Below are 22472 nucleotides of genomic sequence, written 5' to 3'. Positions count from 1 at the left end.
AGAACTGGAAAGTCTCTTGCATGATACCGGTTTTGTCATAACTGTCCACTGGTGAGAAGAATGGAAGATCAATGCTCCACTAGCCTACGACTACATGCCTGGCAAATCCAACAAACCACATGAATTCAACCTACCCCGCAAAACATGGTCCACCCTCAATTGAATTAGAACCAAATGGTGGAAATGCGCTGACTCACTAGCGACTAAGGATACAATTGAATATACCTATACGTGTTATGTTGACTTATGTGAAGTAAATAAGCCATACGCCAAATACATAAATAAGTTCAAACCAGGAATATTACTTTCAAAGGGTTCAACAATTTGTCTACACATCATACCATAGGGGTGCACAGAAAAACTCGTCCGCCTTTTTGGACTGACTGCCATATAAGATGTAGAATGGCGTCAGCCATTCAGCTAACCATATATTGATAGCCAAACTGAACGTGTATATGAAATTTCAGCTCAATCGGTTGAGGATAACTGCTTCAAAATTCAGTTGCAAGATATTACAGTATTCTCCTCTCAACTTTATGCTTTGAGTAAATTGAACTGTGAATAGATGAATGCCATTCACTTGAACAAGTAAGATCGACATATCTCCCTACAGAGCCGTCATCTATGAGATCGATGATTACTCTATCCCCGAATGTCGCTACCAAGGAATCCTCGTAAGAGGAGATGTCGTCCTCTTCACTTACTCAGGTTTTTTCCTTCAAGAACAATTGAGTCCATCAACGCATTTGTGGTTCAGCCTAGCTTCCTTGATGAGACCTATAGCGATTCAAAACAGCGTTGTCTATAGGCTCTAGTTCCAACTTGTTGCCTTGCAGTGAAAGCTACAATGAAATACAGAGGTCTACTGTTGAGTTATAAATGCGTTGTGTTTGGACTCTGTCTTTCAACCATTCTCTTATTTCAAACTGTTCGATAGCTGAAAAAAAGACAATAATGTTTTCTTCAGAAAAAATATATGCATATTTATTTTTCACTTTCACGGTATGAAGTCATTGTAGTGCCCAGTGAAAGAAAATTTCCTCTTTCTATTCAGATCATTCAGAAAGATTCAAATCTCTAACGGGATCCAACTTGTTGAAAATCATTTTCTCATTTGATATACCTACAAAATCAGTATCATTTAGTGATTTCCTAGTTCTCGCAAAACGGTTGGTGGTCCAAATTGAAAAGCACTTTCTTCTTCCAACACTTTCCGTAATTTTGAATATTCAAAGACAATCAGGAGCTCAAGCTTTTTCATTTCCATCCAAGAACATTTCAATATACTATTATTCTTCTACAATTCTTAAACACATACACATGTAGCACGTGTGGCAAAACTAATTTGGATTGTTATAACAACGTCTTCTGAACTTACTCATACCACAAGAACTCCAGATATTAAAATTAACATAATGAGTCACTCAAACTGCTCTAAAATTATTTACGGTAGATTTGATAAAAAACAAGTGAACATTATCAACAATGGAATGCACAGAAACTGACAAATGTTAAATTGTATAGAAATATGAGAACTTTCGAACTGTTGAAATTCAACTAAAACCGACATTCTGTAAGTATGATCCGGCTAAGCATTTTTATGTTTCAGCTTCGAAAATGAATATTGAAGAAACAATATGAAGAAACCAACACCTTCTATTGGAATCTAAAACAATTCTTAATGAAAAAAACTGACGGCATGAAATGCATACAAAATCAGAAAATGCAACGATATGGACGTCTGCCGGCTAATACGGCTGACATGTACATTTAATTTATTAATCAATTGCATTAATTGTATGCGTCCCCTGGTTTTCAATTAGATGCAAAAAGTTGCTATGCACAGCTTGATTCAAACGTACGATGGGTAAAATGAACGTGTTGCTTTATTTTTCATTACCGACAACAGCTTGAGAAACCCCGTTGGAATTAATTCTGTCGATAATTAATTTCAGTTTTTTCACGTCATATCGTTGGAAAAGATAATGACGTCTGTGGAAATATGCAGTTGATTTATCAATATTGCATTCACGTCATTTTCACTACAGTAATATATGATAGAACTGATCGATAAAAATCCATTATAACGTATTCAAAAAACATACTTTGATATGAGATTTTCACTTGGAAGTTCACAAAACGGCGACACGTGTTTCGCTATACAATAGCATATTCGGTTGTCACAATACCCTCTTGGTTCTCGCGAAATAGTTGGTTTTCCAAATTCAAAAGCATGTTTTTCACCACTTTTCCGTAATTTTAAATATTGAAGACGTATTGTGAAGCCCGAATATACTATTGTAATGCGGAACACGTGTTGCGATTTTGTGAACTTTTAAGTGGAAATCTCACATCAAAGTGTGTTTTTTGAATACGTCACTACAGTAACATTGAAAACTAATAATGACAGTGGAAGATTGGAACTAATTCGTTGTAAATTTTGTTTGTAAAAATACATTATGGCCAGGAGTGTTCAGTAAAGTACAATGTCCAGCATAATAAGATAATTTCAATGTTTTAATTTGATCAGAGGAACCCCGTTTTATTCATTTCGCCAGTCCGAAAAATATATATCCGAATTAACCTTTTTGGGACAAAATGTTTGATATTCTTCATAAAGAAATAATATGGGATCGTCTCAAACGGTCATAATTTTATTTTAATCGGTCATAAATTGTAGAATCATTTGTATATTATGAATATTACTGGAGTTTTTTTCAGCACCTCTTCAAGAGGAAGATCAGTTTGATCTTCCTCTTGAAGATTATCACTTGGTGATTAAAACACGTGTCGAGGTGTTAAAATAACGGTTTGGTGTTGGGAAAAAACTCCAGTGATATTCATTACTAAACCAAAGGTTCTAAACAGTGCATCACAGAATCATTTGTGTCTAAGATATTATATATGTGTTTATAATAATATTTGTATTTAATATTTAATTTGTATGATCAAAATCGATTGAATTATTACGTCTATTACCATTATTTTTATTCCCGGAGCTCGGATTTCCAGTCCTCATTCATCTGCATTTGCATTCGTCCAGTCGAAACTTCTGATTTGAAACAGCAAATCAATATGATTTTGAGACTCGAGAGTAGAGACAACATTATTCCACCAAGGACTCCAATAATTAGAACGGTCTTGGACGCCTCGCAGCAGGCCCTGCATCTTGTCTTAGGAACCTCTATACCCATCATGAGACTGCGGTAGACTTAGGATTTGAAGACACCATCCTGGCGGGCCATGATGAACCTCTTACTTTCCGACTGAAGAAATGGAGGGTTAGGCGCTTTGATAAGCCAACATCTTCAATGTTACTAAAGAAGACCGCATGCATTTACTTGTCTTTGTGTAGTCGCAGAAATTAAGTACTCTTTTCACCTCGTTCATTGTGAAAAACTAAACCAAGTTCGTCAACCACTCGGGCAGCTGTGAGAAAGATAAATGCTCCAGTGCCTCCTGTCTCATTTTCGCGGACCATGCAAAGAAGAACTCCTGACGACTTTACAGGCTCCATCAAGTACCATTCCGTCATGAAGATATTCGAATTTCAAAACATTCAGAAGGGCTCACCAGTATTATCAACCAACGACCACTCCCCACACCGTGGGATAAGTGATCAGTAGGTTCGAGAATCATGTGCCCTGAGCAAGCACAGTGAGCCAAGAATGACAGCCTTCTGCATTTGTCCAGCTGAGTGCCTGAGTGCTAAGTCCGGCCTCAGTGCGGCAAAACGACATGATTTTGAGATTCATTATCATTATTATTATCATTATCGTTATTTTTATCATACATCGAGTAAGAAGAATAATTTTGATGTTTTTGTTTCAGATAAAACAAATGAGGTGGTGTAACTAGGAACGTTTCACGATGGAGATTCACAGAGTCACAGTACTCTTTATATCGATAGTATGCGTGTCAACTACTTATTCCGAAGGTAAGCATGACAATAATACAGCCTTCAAGGTTCATAGTACAGGTTTTGTTTCGAGATAAATATACACTTAGAAGTTGCCAAGTCTAGAGAAAAAGAATCTTTGGCCCGATTGATTATTGCTTTCACATAAATGCTCTTCTTTTTGGTTAAGATATGGTATTGGATAATTTTTCAAGAATGAAAAAGAATGCAGATTTTTTAATATACATGGTGAGTCAAAACTCATCACAAGACTTAACTGCCTGGAAAAGAACTTTTCGGAAATATAAAAACATGGTTTTGTTGATAGGGGGGCAAGTTCTGTCCGTAAAATCATCGCAAAAATTTTCAACATTCACAAATGTCTTCCCTAATTTTGTCCAAATAGAAATAGAGGTCGAGTGATAACTCATTGAAAAGTTAGTATCTATTTCTGGTTCGTTACTGGAAATTTGTTAACTCGTTGGAAAGATAGCGAGCTTTGAAACGTCAATATTCGTTTAGTTAAGTTAGGTAGATTTCACCTAAAAACATTTGAATGTTATGCATTAACCCCCATGCAATAATATTAGTTATATTCAAACCATTGTACGTTTTGGAACATTTCCCAAACATGAATGATTCGTGTTCTCATCTTTTCCAGTGAGTCAGATGGAGTGCGATACACTTGGTTTTCGAGTGTCCCAAAAATATAAACGTCTTTCAAGTCGAGGAGTCTGCTTAATTGCACTCCTTCGTCATTTTTCCAGCGATCTTAAGTTTTGTCGTTTGAATAATTACGCACATTTTGTGAGTGATTTGGAGGAGCACCGTTTTGTTGAAACATATTTTTTTCTTCAACTATGGATATTCATTCTTCATGATATTGGTGAGAGCTGGGTCGAATGGCATTTTGAAGTGATAAAAATCACCTGTTGAATTTCCAGGACGAAAAAAAAAACAAAAAAAAAAACTGAGCTGGTATTTTTGATCAAATAAATAAAACTTCTCAAGGAAGCCGATCTCTTCATTTGCTGAGTGATCTTTCAGGTCATCTGACAAGGTTAGTTCGCCATATCTTGAAAACCTGATCCAGTCAGGTGATACCATCGTGTGATACCTTTCAGGGGGACACCTTCTCATAACTGCATCCAGAAACCAGAAAACGCTTTCCTGATATTCTCAGATCACCTGTAGCCATCCAGGCTGAGAAGTGTAGCTCTGAAAACGTATCTGTAGACCATCTACTGAAAGGTAGAAGATTCTCACCTCAACGACCACAGCAAACTTCCCCTATAAGGGTATCTGCGAGACAACATGTACATTAGATTCAGCCACTGGTTTGACTTAATCATTACTTGACTTCATTACTTCATTATCCAGCTAGCGAGGAGGCGATAAGTTGCTTTCTAGCTGCACCACCTAGTGTCCCAGATTCGTTAACAGGAACAAAAATTGAAAACCTGAGAAGCTCTCGCTCTTGATCTGATGTTCTAAGGAAGACAGTTGGGGTCATTCAATCGACATCCATTCCTTCTGTAGAACTCAGGGGCGAATTATACGATTACCTCATGGTGATCAAGGGATCCTAAGAGAAATGAGGTCCATCTCCTAGAGCTCACCATTACCGTTTCAAGGCTTCCTTCGAGAGGTCATCCGGTATCTCGAAAATTGCATTAGTAACACTGATTGGGCTCAAAGTTATACATCCTTTGGACACGGATACACAATTCTTGGAATGAGGTGCCACTAACGTCACCCATTGCAGGCAAGTTGTAATGAATTCATTATCATTGCGATTCATCCCCATATCTCGATATTTTCATTATGTATCAATTTTCACCCTGCTTTTCAGTTCAAATCAGCAGTTTTGCAAAATTTTGTCTCGAATTCATGAATAATGTTTCCAAAAAAATGTGTGTTATGGCACCGTTGGTTCATTAGGTCAGCAATCCGATTTTGTTTCCAAAATGAAATTCAATAATCTGCACTTTCTTCCGTAATTGATGAATGACAAAATAATTTTCAAATACTTCTGCACAACTCACATGAGGTACTATGCCTATCTAATTTTTTTCGCAAGCAAAAACATGATTTTCGCTGAACGGCAAAAACTGCAAATTTTTACGAAGGATTTCATATAACATTTAGATAAATGGGATAGCTTTGATACGTATTGTTGACATTACAAAACTCTATATCTTTCAAAGGCATGGATCAGTTTTCAGTGGCAAGTCCTCTCCAATAACTGTGAAAAAATTGGGGTGACAATGCATTACAAGTCTAAACTTGTTCTCCCCGAAATCGAATTCGACGTGTTTTTGAATTTTTTCGAAAATTTCTTTTTCTGGCAGTTCTGTGGTATGTTTTTGATTGCTCACTCTGTATATTCTTTCTGAATGGAATACATGAAAATTAATCTGAAAGTAAAAATTATCTAATCTATCAATCCATAATAGTTCATGTTCTTTGGTTTTTCCAAATTATTTGATTTACTGAAGTTTTTTATTTCTCTTTGGAAATTATAAGTTTCAACCATAATGATATAGAAAGTGATAATTTCATATATCGACATCTGAAACTATATTCGAAAAGTGAATTGAAGAAAAGAAAAGAAAATGTGTGTTGGTTGAAAATATTCATTTTGGCCAATTCAGCTTTGAATTTCAATATTATTATGACAACTCAACTCCTGAGAGTTGTCGTTCGTATGGGCTGATTAACGAAAAAACAGATTTTAGACAGATTTTAAACTCCAACACTGAAGTACAGTAACTCATAACGAAATAGTTATGAAAGCAGATATGATAAAATGTTAATATTTGTTCTGCAGACGATAAAAGAGTTTCCCAGTATTCATGAACTTATGCATAACTATTGTTTTAATAGTACGTATAATTTTGGGTCGAGATAAGTTGAGGATCTTTGCTTTATATATTTTTTAGTTTCAGGGACTTTTCGGTGTAACTTAATTTTTTGTCTTGTTTTGGAATGAAGCTAGAAACTATCAAAATTTCATTCATTCTTGGTGTTTCAATGATTTTCATAGATACGATTTCAATAAATTCTGATTGGTATTATGAATCTTTCAGTGTGTTTTGATAATGATGATAGTAATAGTCGAACAAACTGTATTTTCGGTAGGTACCAAAGAACAAGATGGATGATTTTCAAAATCATCTGGATAAACATTTCAACTCCTAATATTGAGTTGGTGTAGTATTTCGATTAGAAGATATTTTAAAAAACTAACGTTCTTTCATTTGTTATCGAGAAAACCATAACAAATATCATTTTGTGGATAGCGATGTTAAATGTTAGAAGTTTGGATTTCCATTGAAACCTGAGAGTAAATAAAAATATTGAGATGGAAAGCTATAACACCACAAAATTTTTAAAGTGATTCAACTTTGGGAAAGAAAGGTTTTCGCTTTCTTTTTCTACTCTGTGAACACATAGACCTGACAATAAAACAATAAAAAACAATCAAGAACCATGGATATACAAGATACCTACAAATTACTTTGAAGTTAGTATACGAATTCATCTGTACCCTATTTCGTTCGTCTCAAATATCAATTAGCATTCCAAGAAATATTATATAAAATGGCGAAGTCGCTGATGTTTATAATGTTAATATATACCAAGGACTAAGACATTTATAGCTTTTTTTGAAAATATGACTCAATTTTATTTTTTAACTCTTTCATCGATTCATTAGAAGTAGGGAACTTCCAGAGGAATACTTTCCTTTCAAAAAGTGGATTTCCTTAGCTGTAATGATTTTACCGAACTGTCACTGTGTTGGTATAGTTCAAGTAAACGATATAGTGCAACCTTCGAACAGCTCCTTTTTTGTTTGTTGTTTCAAATCCAAATCCTAGTTTCTTTATCCAATTCTGAAGATTTTTGTCACAGCAGTTCACATAGCCGAAATTATTCAATTTCTTCCTTATGATTTCAGTTTTGAGAATCTCAGTGCTTTTGTAACAGTCGTATATTGTTTTTTTCAATGATTTTATCAGATGAACATCTAAAGGTTTTGGTTTTCCTTTATCACATCAAGTCTTGCGTTCATAAGGTTTGTTGCTTGTAATAGTTTGTTTTCCTCGAAACCAAACTTGATATGTAGATTCTTATATACATTGAAATTTACTCTCTGTGTTTCAATATTGAAATGCATCCGAATCTTTTTCACTGGTATCTCTTTTTCGCATTGTTCACCATCGCTATTGGAATCAATACACTGGAAAAAGTATGCGTTGTTATCACACTCGTTATTAATATTAGTATTTGTCCAAAGATGCCACATTTTGAACAGATAACAAAATTTTTAAGTAATTATAACTGTACCAATATCGAATTTCATCACTCAAATCGCGATCAGTTCCTGAACTGAATATTGATGACACGACGGCGATAACCATCCCCGCATTCCCCGATTTCTATTCGTCCCGTAACATGACTTCAAATTTAATTTTATGACTCTTCAGCCAATCATAAAACTCGGTTAGTAAAAAAATCATCCAATACGAACCGCCAATTCTACAGTCCACGTGGACTAGTTCGCAACCGGTTCATTTCCATGTTTTGGTATTTTTGGCTTTGAGAGTGCCGTCAACTTTAAGTGTGCACCATATCATTTACTACGACATATTTATTTCTTCGAGTATCGAATAGTCGTAGTTTCACAGGGATGTGACTGGAATGATAAGTTGAAAATTAGCTTTTTCTCCCGAAAATCCAGGATGCACCTTGAGATTAAAACCTTTTTCTATAAGTGAAATTGTTATTAATATACACCCTCATAAAAAGTTTTCGCAGTTTGTATCTGAACAGAACTTTTGTGTTACATATTATTCTAAAGATATAGTTAAGAATTCTCATATGCAATTTTCTTCACAAAGTCCACATTGTCTTCTGTCAAAATCACCTTCTCTAAGTCACAGTAGTTTTCGTGATTTCATACAGAATTGAAAAGCATCATCTTATATCATAATTTCAATAGATTTCTGTCTCTGCAAGACTAAATTTGATTTTACTGTTTTTTATTTAAATACTTTTAAGAATTGTTGAGCTTTCTTCACCGAATGTAAGACGCTGATACTTGTGAGGTAGCGTTTCCCATGAAGTTTATTTTGTTTGACTATCAATGTCTTTCGATCTTTCAAATGTTTGAAAATAATGGGTTCTATTCTGATATTACTATGTTATATCATATGCAGGAATCTTCGCAATGGATGACATTTTACGGAAGTGTTCTTTTCCCTTTTCTTTTATAGTAATAATTTATATTTTTACTCTGTACCGAATGGAGAAATTAATGACTTAATGTTCATTCATTTCATTCCCATAACTTTTTCCCCAGTATGAGTATTCAGCTCCCTTGGTATATACAGATGATTTCAATTAATAGGTATTTGAAGAGACATGCATAAATAGTGTCCCCAGCGCTGCTCTGAAGATAGGTAATCAGTGTTGCATTAATATTTATCTGACATGAAGCACCAGCATCGCGAAGAAAAAAAAAACAAATACACCATCGTTGAGAAAATCAGCCTAGAGATATATAGAAAACTCGTTTTGCCTCCATATATTCCCCTATATAATCGGAAGCTGTCATTAAAAAAGTTCTGAGAACAACCTTGACATTTTTATAACAGTTTGTTGAACTAAATGAAATATGGGATGAGACGTTAATGAATACAAATTAGCAAGTGAAATTTGCTGATATCCTCATCAAATCAATCACTACAAGCATGGGCGTGCGTAGTTGAAAATGAATTTGATCGCTTTCAAATTTAGAGATATCACAATGGACAAACACTATTTCGTTCCAGATTCAGAATATTTTGTTTTGAGTATGCACCTAGGGCCTAGGGTAGGGAGGGGGAATGGCGGTCACTTATGGTGTATTTTTTTAATTATCAAAATAATCAAAATTAAGGAAAGGAACAAAGTCTTCAGTTATCAAGTAATCAACAATTCAACAACAAAAGCATATATCTTTGACCTATTAGTAGTAAAAAAACATTTAAAAAAATACATGTTTATTGCCCCTGACTTTGTGTTATACCGATCAGTATACGGGTAATGAGATCAACGTTATATTTCATTTCTGGATACATAAATCACAGATGTATCAATCTAGCGAATCTCATTCTGAACATACAGCATGAGCCCACAGTCAGCAGATGGTGCAACGATACTGCAACTCGTTATTTTTTCCAAACTATTCGCAAATAATACATTTGTTATAAATTCAATCATCCACATTAATTTCGTCATCACTTTGAACGTTGCAAAGGTGCTCTTCATCTTCACTCTCTGAAGAAATTTCTTCTAAAATGTTTCTCTTGCAAGATTTCTCTTTCAAATATTTGTTCTTTTCATTGCCAACTTTTTTTGGTCTTGATTTATCATCTTTTCCAATCTTCATTCTCTAAAATAATTTTCATAGGAGTCGCAGTTAATGTGGTAGCATGTTGTTTTCGCTTTTTTTTGGCCTGGCTAAGAAGATGGTGCAATATTTGACGTCGTTGCTATAGCAGCAAGGATACCGAAGTTTTTTGCACATCAACAAGTTCTTGGTTACAAGCAACTGTCAAAACAGATCCAGGGCAGTGATCCATATTTGATGTATGTCCTGGAATTATTGCCAGACCATCAGACTACGCATTTTCAAAATTCTGAACATTTGGGTCTAGGTTTTCAGCAATTTGTTCCGATTCTGCTACGCTACCAAAAAATCTTGATCAGTGAAAATATTCGGCTTTACTTACATTCGCAACTTGTACGTATGCTTTATTGAAAAGACCTGCCGCATCATATGGAGTTATTTTAGACATTAAATGTGTGCATTCATGCCTATAGTATAGCTGCCTATACAGGCAGCTTCCAGCGGCCCATAAAATGACACATCCAGCGGCTGTGTTCTGTGAGAACTGGGTGTGGTGGAATGATAAGCATTGTGTTGTGGATTTCCTTGCAAAAATTGAAAGCACATTTCCAGGGTCTGTAATCGTGGTAATACCTGTTTCGTCAACATTGTAAATGATGTTGGGAATAAACTTGTTTTTCCATTGAGTCGCCTAGTTTATCTTAGAAATGGGTTATTTATTTTTTGTTGAGAGCAGAAATTCTATTTAAGCTTGTACCATCAGATTTGCGTGTTAGGAATCACAAGTTAAAAGGTAAGACCTTGTTTATCCTTAGCTCGCACAAGTTTCGACTTCTGAGGGTTGTCTTTCGTAGGCGTGCGGCAGCTGGTTGACGGAAAAACAGATTTTAAACAGATTTTTTTTAAACAGAACCTGAAGGATTGCGTCTCATAAAGGCGTGTATCCAACCCAATCCGGTTGTTTTGCTACTTTGATGAAAATTGTTTTTGATATTGTTGAGCTCAATATATTCAAAAACAAGTTTATGCCAATCTGCGACACTGAGTCCGTAGCATAACGAACCTAGCAACTTAACTTCTTCAGCAATTTCAGTTTCTTGCTCTTGGGTGAAAACAGACTTGCGTCTTAGTCTTGGGTTGCTCATGTTTACATTTTTTAGTCGATCCCACAAAGTAGTAAATGGTATGTTATATTGTTTTGCGGCTTTTCTTTTCGACAAACCTCCTACAATCGCAGTTTCAGCAGTTTGAAGGTCTTCTTCGATCCAAGCCGCTTCAGCGGTGGTCCTGTGACGATTTCTTGGCATATCTACAACAATAAAAATATAAATCACTGAGGGGTAATGGCACTCAAATGAACGATATTACACCAAACGGTTGTTTTAGAATAAATTTGAAATAAAAAAAAACATACACAATTGTTGAAAAGTGATTGCATTATCATAAAATAGAATAGTCTTATTGTCAGAATAGTAAAATTGAGATTTAAATAAGCATAAATTTTGGGCTTACCGACAAAAAACACCTGAACAAAAATTAGATCAGCGCGACCGCAAATGAAACATGGTGTTTTACTACTTTCCATTTGAACAGAATTATAGAGGTGGGCGCCATTACCCAGTGAGCGCTATTCCCCCTCCCCCTACATCACCCCGAACAAAGTTTTGGAAATTGCTTGGAATCACCAATAAAACTTGAATTTGAATCATTGATAATCAGTTATTATTGAAGTTAGATTTTCCAAATTGTTCATAAGACAACTAGGAATACTGGCTAGGAAATACATCTGTATCATCAGGAAAGGTTGGAAAACTTGCAAAAAGAACAGTATCAGTTATGAAGAACTGATTTTGAGGATAATGGTGAAATGTCTAGCGATCTGACTGCATTATTGTTATACAGACTGAGAAATCCATGTGCTTTCATACTCAGCTTTGATCTTCAAGGACAGTTGTATCCAACAATACAATCGTAGTTCTGTCTAGTACTACTGATGAAACCTGTGATAAGTTCATGCTGCACTTCCTGGTGTTTGATAACGAAGCCTTCATTTTTGAGCTTGCAATGAAAGCAATAGGGAAAGGCAAAAGACGAATCTTGTTCTTCAGCCAAAAGGACCGCTTTTGGATGCCGCGGTCATTATGAATTTTCGTGGGTTCAGTCTTTTATCAACCTCATTGGTGGCGTCTTATTGATATTGTAGTTTTCGGTATGTGGAGGAGATATATGGAGATGAAGTTTTTCTCATTACTTACAACAAGATTATTTCGAGACATAATGATCTCAGATCGAACTTTGGGCTCATATGTACGCTCGAATCAGCGAGAATATTAGAATATATAGGCAATAGCAAGGAATCTGCACTTCCAAATTTCTGTTTCATTCACCAGGGTCAGAAATATCTTTTCGTTTATTCATCATGAGTTTTTGTATTTGTCCGACCTTTCTCATCTGCAGATCCAAATTGCAAGTAACCCCAAGTCTTTCTGTTTGACACTCTATCAATCAATCAATAAATAATAATAATATAATAATAATAATAATCATTTATTGATGCTAATATACAGTAGTATTTACACAAGTCGAAAAGAAAAGAAAAAAAAAATACGTTATTAGATAAAAATTTACAATAAATGCATATAAACAAGTATACTTGACAACTAACACTTACAGATATAAAAAAAATGATGAACAGACATTGTTAAAAAGAATTAAGTGATTTAATGCATGTCCCTAAAGTTATTTTGAAGGTACTCCTCAGTGCTATAGAACGCTTTTCTTTTTAGGTATAGTTTTATTTTGTTCTTAAACTGTGTGAAAGGTAAGTTTTTTACTTCTTCTGGAAGGACATTGTACATATTTATGCAATGATTGCTAGTTCCGTCTCTAGTACGGGAGAGTCGCAAATAGTTTTGTACAATTCTTTGACTGTTTCGAGTAGAATAGTTGTGTAAATCGCAATGTCTACTATACATGTTTTGATTTTGTTTCATATACAATAGACATTCCAATATGTAGACACATGGCAAGGTAAGTATACATAGTTCCATAAACTTTTGACGACAACATTCCCGGTAACCTATGTGGGCTATAATTCTGATGCATTTTCGCTGTAAACTAAATGCTTTGGATGCGTGGGTTGAGTGGCCCCAATTTAGTATAGCATATGACATAGCTGAGTGAAAAAAACTATAGTAAGCTGTCATTAATACATTATGAGATACACTATATACTAGATTCCTTATTAGATAGATAGTTCTTGAGAGTTTACCCGAGAGGTACGCAATATGCTTTTCCCATGTCAGTATCGGATCAATATAAACGCCTAGGAATTTAACTGGTTCAGAATTAAAATAGCTGTCAGGTAAGTTTCGTAGTTTCGTATAAATTAATTAATTCAATTCAGATACATATTCTTGTCTATAATAGATGGTAGCATATCTTCAATAATAATTACAGTAAATTGAAAAAAATCAAGTGGTGGTGTTCAGTTCTTGGGAAACGCCTAACCAAAGCATGTGTTGCGTATTTTCCCAGATCTGGACACAACCATGAATGTAAGTGAGAAAAAAAACTATTCATTCTTTTCAGTAAAAAATGAAAATTTATAACTGAAAGGAATTAATAGAAAGCAATGATCAACCCGCAATCAAGATGAAAAGGCTTATCGAAGATAAAAACCATCGATGTGGATTCAAAAAGTTAGATGACATTCTTTTTTTCTAATGACAAAACACAAGCATCACAGGAAAATTCCTAAGACACTCTAAGAGCGGTGCCTGTGCGAAATTGCGATTCACGTTGGATTTGAATCCCTGTAGATTAAATTCATTTGCAAAAACGTTCTCAGGAAATTTCTGACACATAACGCAGTTCTCCAAATGAAAGATTTTTTGAACAGGGAAGTTCGAGGTGTAATGAGTTGAACATAAAAACGATGAGCAGTCACAAACCGTCGCGTATTTTAACCCCCAACAAACTTATCGAAACTGAAAGCGGAATTGTCTGTCCTGACATTATTATATCCGGTTGGAAAACATTTATCTTTTTTGAGAAAACCGATGCCTGGGTTTACATGGCATTGAATTGCACCTGGTTACTTTCACCCTAATTCTAAATCACCTTTAGATCCTGAAATCCAAATGGAATGACGAGACATGTATGCTGTCATCAGCAAAGCAATATTTTGGATTCTTGTTTTTCACAATAAGTCTAATAATAAAAAGAGGGTTGGAGACAATATAGATCCCTGGGGAACACCTGAGTTGATGGTAAAAGTATTCGAGAGATATCCATCGATGGCCACTTGCAGGGAACGTTCTTTCAGGAAGCTCGAAAGCCATACACAAAAATGATCCGATTAGCCATAACATTGAAGCTTGGTCATAAAAGCCCTCATGCAACATACGGTCAAAGGCCTTAGAAATATCAAGCGCAACAGCTCTCAACTTTCCATGTTTCTCGATTGCGTTATTCCAAATATGGATGGCATACGATGGAAGGTCACTTGATGATCTTTATTTCCGAAAGTCATATTGATGATCGCTCAAGATGTTAGAGCCTTCCAAATATTTAAGGATATGGTGGTTTACGGCTTCATGTGGAAGGCCAGCAATCTACCAACATAAAATAAAAACCCTTCCTGGTAAGCCAGGTTGAATAATCTGCGGAATACTAGTGCGAGTTCATTAGCGCACTTTTCTAGTGCAACGACGGGCACTTCATCCTATCACCAAAGAACAATTACCAGTTCCTAGGACTACATAAGAATGATTTGTCACTCCTAATAACACTAGTGAGGTAAATAAAGATGACTGATATTGTTGTGGTAAACTGTTTGACGCTAACAGACTTCGCTTATGAAAAATCTACATTTTATTATCTATTTGTGTATTGATTTGTTTGACATCTCACAACATTGAAAGTCTACTAATGGAACTGAAGGGGGTGTGTCGATCTAGAGGCTATGCCACCTCTAGAAAATGAAAAGATGTGAGAATGGTCCAGTATATAGCTCAAACTGAACCTAGCAGCTTAATATTATCATGAAAACGCTTTGAATGTTGAAATATTCAAAGATAAGCTGAAGACTGTAGGATATCTAAAACATTAAAGTATACTTAGAATGTAATACGTATTTTGGGAAAATTTACCCTGTATCGACTTCATCGGACCAGAACCTGTCATTGGCATACCTGGATGGTAAGAAAATTTATGGACTGTTGGCAGAATATTCCAGGATTGGTTCACTCCAAGGCATTTATTCACCCTCTGGAGCTTGATGCCAAACAATTGTTGGACTACAATAGGGATAAAATACCATGTCTTTCTTACAGGTCACTCTCATTTGAATCGTCATATGCAGATTCTCGGACTGTCGGAGGACAGTATGTATCGTCTCTGTTTGGAAAATGATGAAACAGCAGAGCACATACTTTATGCCTGCCCTGCTGGGGACCGAATCAGGTTTTTAGAGTTCGGCAGAGTCATACTCTTACCATCTGATCTGAAAGACCACTCACTATACAAACTAATCGACTTCGTTAAGAAGCTGGGTTTTTTTAGTCGAGTGTGAATAGGTGTGAGCCACAATAAACCTTTGCGGGTAACAGTGGAGGGTCGAATAGACCCACTCACTTTGGACCTGTGATGGTTACACCTCATCGAAAGAATACAGACATTATCTATTCCAAACCTATCCAGGCAGTAATGCGTCATGCGAAACCAATCTTTGGAAATAACAGAAATATCACAGCTGATAATTGGTTTTCCTCAATTGAGCTTGTGAATTCACTACAAATGAAAAGTCAACATATGTAGAAACACTGAAGAAAAAATAAAAAAGAGATTCCTCCAAAGTTTTTGCCCAATAAGTCCCGAAATGTTGACTCATCTTTATATGCCTTTACGAAAGATATAACTCGTCTGTCTCATGTTCCCAAAAAAAAATAGAGCTGTTATTTTGGTGTCGTCTAAGCATTATGATGAAACTTTGAATGCTGATACTGACATGCATGGAAATAATAGCCCATTATAATTTGACCAAGGGAGGTGTAGATGCAATATATTGCTGCAATAGAAGGACACGACGTTGGCCAATGGCAATATTTTACCTAACCTACGCTGTTTTTGTTAATTTCATATACATAGAAACACCATGGATATCGAATTCTTCTTCTGGTCCAACAACAATATTTTTTCGAGCTACGTTATTACAAAGACACCAATATTATTTTTTTAAATACAAGAATCTCAGATTTTTTGATAGATTATGATACTGGGAGACCGGTGAATTGTCTGCATCTTCAGAAACAATCTAAAAATACATCTACAAATTATTAGAAAACTATAGTTATCAAATAACTACCGGCATATATACTTTTACAAACAAATAACAATGACCGTAACTGTGGCATTGTTTTTCCACATCTGAAATAGAGAATATGTTAGCATTTATCATAAATATATGTGAGTTATACAGCAGACACCCACAAAACACAACATTTTCTGGTCACGATGTAAGATATAACGAAAGAAGATATTTTATAACATATTTAGTTTCTCGAGAACTTGAGGAGCCGCACTGAGCTGATTTATCGGTAAAAACTTGTTAGTTATTTCTTGTCCTTCATTGAAACACGTCGAATAGCTTTTGCGAACCTCTCATATGGAGCTTTGGGAGATGTGACTCTCATGGACTGTGCCAGTGGTGGAGTCAAATTACAATGATCCCTACACGTATACACTTTACAAGCTCGAGGAGAGAAACAATAATTGGGCAATTTGTATTTATCGTCCAGTTTCACATTGACAGAGTTTTATTTTTGTAAGTGATTGACTTTCGATATTACCATTCATAATTGAGAAAAACAAAGAAGGAAGAATGCTTCAAAAAAACAAGGCACCCACAATATCTCATTCGAAGATACAGTAATACTCAATAAAACTCGAAATTACTAGAGAATATTGAGATGCAATAGAAATTCAAAAACAAAGGGTTAACTTCAATAAAAAAGAGGAAATGAACATTAATAAAAACTGGTCACCTGTCCTTGATTGTACACTAACAAGGTCAGGTAATCCATGTAAGAGAAAACAATTCATGACCACCCATAATAATACAAAACCGGAGTCAAACACCAGCATTGGGAACAACAGAAAATACTCGAGCACTTCGATCGTTACTTCATCGTATCTGATAATGTTCACCGCAGTAGTAGACGAAACGTTGTGCATAGTACCTGCAGAGCACAGCCGAAAAAACGGAAAATAGCTTTGAGCAAAGAATAAAGAGTTTATAGAATTCATTTTGAACGTCTTGGCAACATCCTGATCTTCAATAAAACTGTATGCTAACGTTATTTAATATCTGTAAGATATTAGCTGATCTAGTAGCATCCATATGTTTTTTTGGGCTGCTAAATCAAGTGGTTCAGTTTTGTATGCAACACGTTTCATATATTCCTACAAAAAGAAGCCAAGTGGTGTAATATGAAGTGATCTTGTTGTGTTTTTGACTATTGTGATGATTTGCATCAATCATATAATTGATTTGATGATTATTTTTTCAAATGTTAATTTTATTTTGGGTTCGAATAGAAACGGAGAAATATTTTTATCGATGTATCACAAGTCGCTACTTTCCATTGAAAAAGTGGAGGTTGAATTCAGTTAAGATATTATTATGCAGCAATATGTATTTTTTAAATCTATTATCACTATTCTCGGGATTATTTTAGAAAATGCACAATAATTGAAATGATGAGTTTGCACAGATAATATTATTATCGAATATATACATATCTGTATCTGTAGAGTAGAGAGGGTGAGTGTCCATCCTGTCCTTTCCAGGAAGGTGGACAGGTCACTAGAAGACACCTCCTTTATATCAGCAGGTGTAGGTCAAGACTCAAGCCGAACACACACTCTCTAATTGACTATAACTCCGGACACTCACATAAGACATGCCTCACAGTTTCATCTTCCTGTTCACACATCCTGCATAGAGGTGTGTCTACTAGCCCCGTAATATGGAGATGTTTCCTCAGTTGACAGTGGCTAGTCAGAAATCTTACTGTTAAGCTTAGGTTTTTTCTGGTTTGGCCATCGCCACATATTTCTTCGGCGCCAGCTTCCCAGGATCGCCCAGGGTAATCCTGACAAAACTGCATCCTTTGATTCCATTCCATCTCTTTAAGGATTGAGCATAGTTGTGACTTTTATGACGTTTGGATAGTTCCCCAATTGTCGAAGTCATCAGACCGTTGGTGTTACTGGGTCCTAAAATTCCTAGTCCAGCCGCTTTTTTGGTTAAAGAGCCGGCAATGCGATTACCTTTACTCCTGTCATGCCCTTTAACCCACCTCAGGATAATGTTATTATCTACCGAGGCTTTGGCTGAATCTTGGTGGCACTCTTCCCTGAGGTAACACGTTGTCTGTTCAAGGCTAATAGAGCTTGTCTACTATCAGTGCAGATTATTATGTTTTTGACAGAAATTCCTTTCCTGGTTATTTCTTTTGTGGCGGTTGAGATACCAGCCAGTTCACATCGAACAACGCTGGTATTTTTTCCCACTCCCCACTTAATCCTTAGGCTTAGTGATCTGAAGTAAACTCCACATCCTGAGCCTTCTTTGGTTTTTGAGCCGTCTGTATATATGTGTATTACCTTTGTCGCATCTGACTCTGTGTTCTGTTCCATTTGTATTTTGTAGGGTTTATTAAACACAAACCTGGGTTCAACTGCATCACTGGCTGCCTGCAGCAGAGGTTGCACAGTAAGCGCTGTGTGAGGCTTAGTCTCAATTGACCCATTCCTACACCAGCCGTGCGCAGAGGGGTCAGACCAGTAATTATTTCCATTGCCGTGGTTGGTGTTGTTCTCATGGCTCCTGTGATGTTTAAATAAGCCAATAGCTGTATTTGATATAATTTTTGGATGACCGTTGCTTGTAGAACTATCGGTCCACATGCACTGGCTCCGTACGTTTTTAAAATGTTAATTTTATTTTGAGTTCGAACAGAAACGAAGAAACCTTTCAATTGATGCATCTCACGTCACAATTTTGCTGAGATGTTTTATGCAGCAATATGTATTTTTTAAATCTAATATCATGATTCTCAGGATTTTTTAATGAATGTGCACAATGATCGAAACGATGAGTTTGTACAGATAATATTATTATCTAATGCATACATATTACATCAATCTTCTTCAACGTATCGGAGAAATAAAGTAACCTAAATTTTGAATTATAAAATATGTTACATACCACGTGGAATAAATTTTGAATCTATATATAATTCAAATGATAGTCGAATTGAATGAAGATCATCATTGTTCAAAGTCTATCTTTTTTTGGAATAGGAACACATCAAATTTTATGTCATTGGTAATGCTATATCATTTTCTCTCTGTGGTCGTTCTACACTGCATAATTCTGCAAATGTTGGTCTAGTATCTTGAAAATTTCTAACATTTCTGTGACGAACAAATCAGCAACAATAAGTACTTTGTTTTTCTGAATAACCAGTAACAAGTAAATAATATATTACTTATTCAGAAATATAAATGAGCGTTACTTATTTTTCTGCTGATTGGTTTCATACATTTCAAGATTATATTATGAGTCAAATCTAATACCATTGAAGTCATCATAAAAAAGATGTGTACCTGAGTATTACATGCAAAATGTCAAATATTCTTCAGCAACAAAACAGAAGTGAAAGCATGCATGCATTGTTTTAGTTTTGAACACATTAATTTGAATCAAACACCTCAAACACCCCTCATTTTTATTATTAAAGAAACATATACTTTCATAACTGAAATATAAAAAACTTACTGATAAAGTGAAAATTATAATAAACTGTATTAATCAGTTTTGGCCTTTATTAAGGATCGTCCAGATCAAGTAATCAAAATGTAATGTTTAACCAGTGAAAACGTGATACACAAAGATCGCAAAAAAAAATTCATTCAAGAGTAGAAGAGACATTTCTCAAATGTTTTTTATTTTCAACGCCTCAGTGACTACAAAAATTACCCCAAACCGGATTGCTCAGTTGGGTGTTCTGACTAACCATGAACAGTAAAATTCTATTCCTGAATGGTTTTTGCAATAGTTTATATTAACAAGAAACTGAATATAACATATGGAATTTACGAAAAAGTGCTATATGTAACCTACGTGATATTATAGTACTTTGAGCTAACGAAAGTCGATTGTTATTACAAATTTTCAATTTTTTTTAACGAAATGTGCCCGAATATTTATTTCAGGTATGATGATTTTCTTTTATGATACCAGTTTTCCCGTAATACCTTTCGTCAATCCAAACAATTTTATCTTCATCTTCAATGGAGGTCTTGATTTCAGAGAATAATTTGAGGAATTTCATAATAAAACGAGTAATTTTTTTGAAATAGTCTACAATTTTACCTCTGTTCAACATGTGCGCCACTGGGAACATCCGTTTATGCTAAACCGTAATAAGTCCTTCGCGTACATGTAGCCAGTGCCATTAAGGACTCTACTATAAAGGATAATGGTCTGCTCGGTTTCAAAATGATGTTTATAGGCATATTTGAGTTTGAAACGACCTTTGTGTCAAAGAACTTTGCATTTAGAATGAAAATTCCATCGAAACTGCATATCAGTAATCAAAGTTGTTTTACTGCTTATAATTGTATGATGCGAATTGAGAATCATGTACAGGATGACCCAATAAAAATTAAAAAAACAGTTCTCATGGTTGCCGTTTACAGAAAGTCACTCGGACTTGTCGATATTCATCTTGGGAGGAAAATCTTTCAAGTATATTTTCAACCCTACCACTTCCACTACTTGGCGAAATGCAATGCAGATTACTAGCTTTCCACTCTAACAAATATTCAAGAAACTATATTCCTGCCTCCATACAGTAATAGAGGTTTTGATTAAGGAGGTTTTGGAAATTCTGTAGCATTTTTGGTGTAATATTTATACATTTAGCAGTAAAAATACGTTGACGTAAATCATCTAAACATACTGGTGGAATTTTGTGAATTGTAGTCTCTCAGCAACAGCACGAAAATATTTGGTCCACTTCGACCGATTTGTCTATAAGGAAAAATCCCACGTAGATACGACGAAAAGCAATTGTCAACTCATTCTCGTTGTAGGTCCCACTATATTTTCGGATGTCTGTCAGTGTTTATGTCATTATCAAGAATAAAATGTTCATAACTCTACACTTAGGCTACTTACTTACACATCGAATGTTGACGGTGGATGAAATGGTACGACACGATTAGATTAGTGCCACTATCATTGTCATGTCATCTGCAAATTGGTCTATTCTATATGAACCAATGCTCGTTTTCTGTCATATCAAAGCATCAAATGAAGTATTATCGATTGACGTTCAATCTAAATTTCACTAGTGTAAAACCAACACATCATCGATAAAAATTCAATCTGCATTTTATCAACCGCCCAAATTCGAAGCGCAAACAGGTACGAGAGTAGAATAACACTTTCAATTTGCAAGTACCCCAATATAATATTGTACTACCTTGTAGTGAACAAAATTGTAGGGCAATTCTTCAAATGAAATGAATAAAAACACTTTTGTCTAAATACCACTGGTAGATTTTATTTATACGACCGGTTTCGGGTTTGACCCCATTATCAAGTATAAAAAACAACACACACATCACACATACTAGAACAATTCTTTATAAATACCTTGCTAGCTATACAATACACAAACGTAGTGTTATATTCGTTTTCTGTCAGATTTTCTTTATATTCAGCTTCGCATCGAAAGAGATAACCAATGCACAAAAAAATATTTCGTCAGACAGAAACACTAAAAGCTTCATATTTCGGCATGGAATAACTAGCAGAAGAAATTCACGGCACGTGGAATCAAAGGCAATGACAAAGTTATCGCTTTCCTATCCAAAAGTATTCATTGGACTTTCAAAAATCCAACATTAAAAACGATTTTTGACGTTGGGAGCCTAATTACCTGAGAAGTCATTGGAATGGAGTGTCAGGACAGCTATACTGCCGAAACCTGAGAACAATTCCTTTGGAATACCAAGCTCTGATTTTTAAAAAAGGTGAATTCCTTGAAGAATCAGAACTAAATTCCTATGACTTCGAAGATTTGGGAAATTATTAATCTA

At 35.3% G+C, this 22472-nt stretch overlaps 2 protein-coding genes across 5 annotated transcripts in view; both read left to right on the top strand.

Moving 5' to 3' along the window:
• LOC111505089 (uncharacterized) overlaps positions 1–22472 on the top strand; it is a 312186-nt gene that overhangs the window by 34728 nt on the left and 254986 nt on the right. The window lies entirely within an intron of this gene.
• Positions 1–22472, top strand: part of LOC111515014 (uncharacterized) — a 78788-nt gene that overhangs the window by 38650 nt on the left and 17666 nt on the right. For all 4 annotated transcript variants that reach the window (XM_074179950.1, XM_074179949.1, XM_074179951.1 and 1 more), the window contains exon 2: positions 3832–3937. In XM_074179950.1, coding sequence (XP_074036051.1) covers positions 3871–3937 — 67 coding nt within the window. In that variant the 5' untranslated portion in view covers positions 3832–3870. The remainder of the gene's footprint in view (positions 1–3831; positions 3938–22472) is intronic.

This window comes from Leptinotarsa decemlineata, unplaced genomic scaffold, assembly GCF_025532065.1.
Source record: "Leptinotarsa decemlineata unplaced genomic scaffold, Ldec_3_MD MMD2_tig00026282_RagTag_RagTag, whole genome shotgun sequence".
In the NCBI taxonomy this organism is placed as follows: domain Eukaryota; kingdom Metazoa; phylum Arthropoda; class Insecta; order Coleoptera; family Chrysomelidae; genus Leptinotarsa; species Leptinotarsa decemlineata.
Note: the sequence above shows the minus strand (reverse complement) of the source record. Positions and strands in the feature narration are given on the sequence as shown.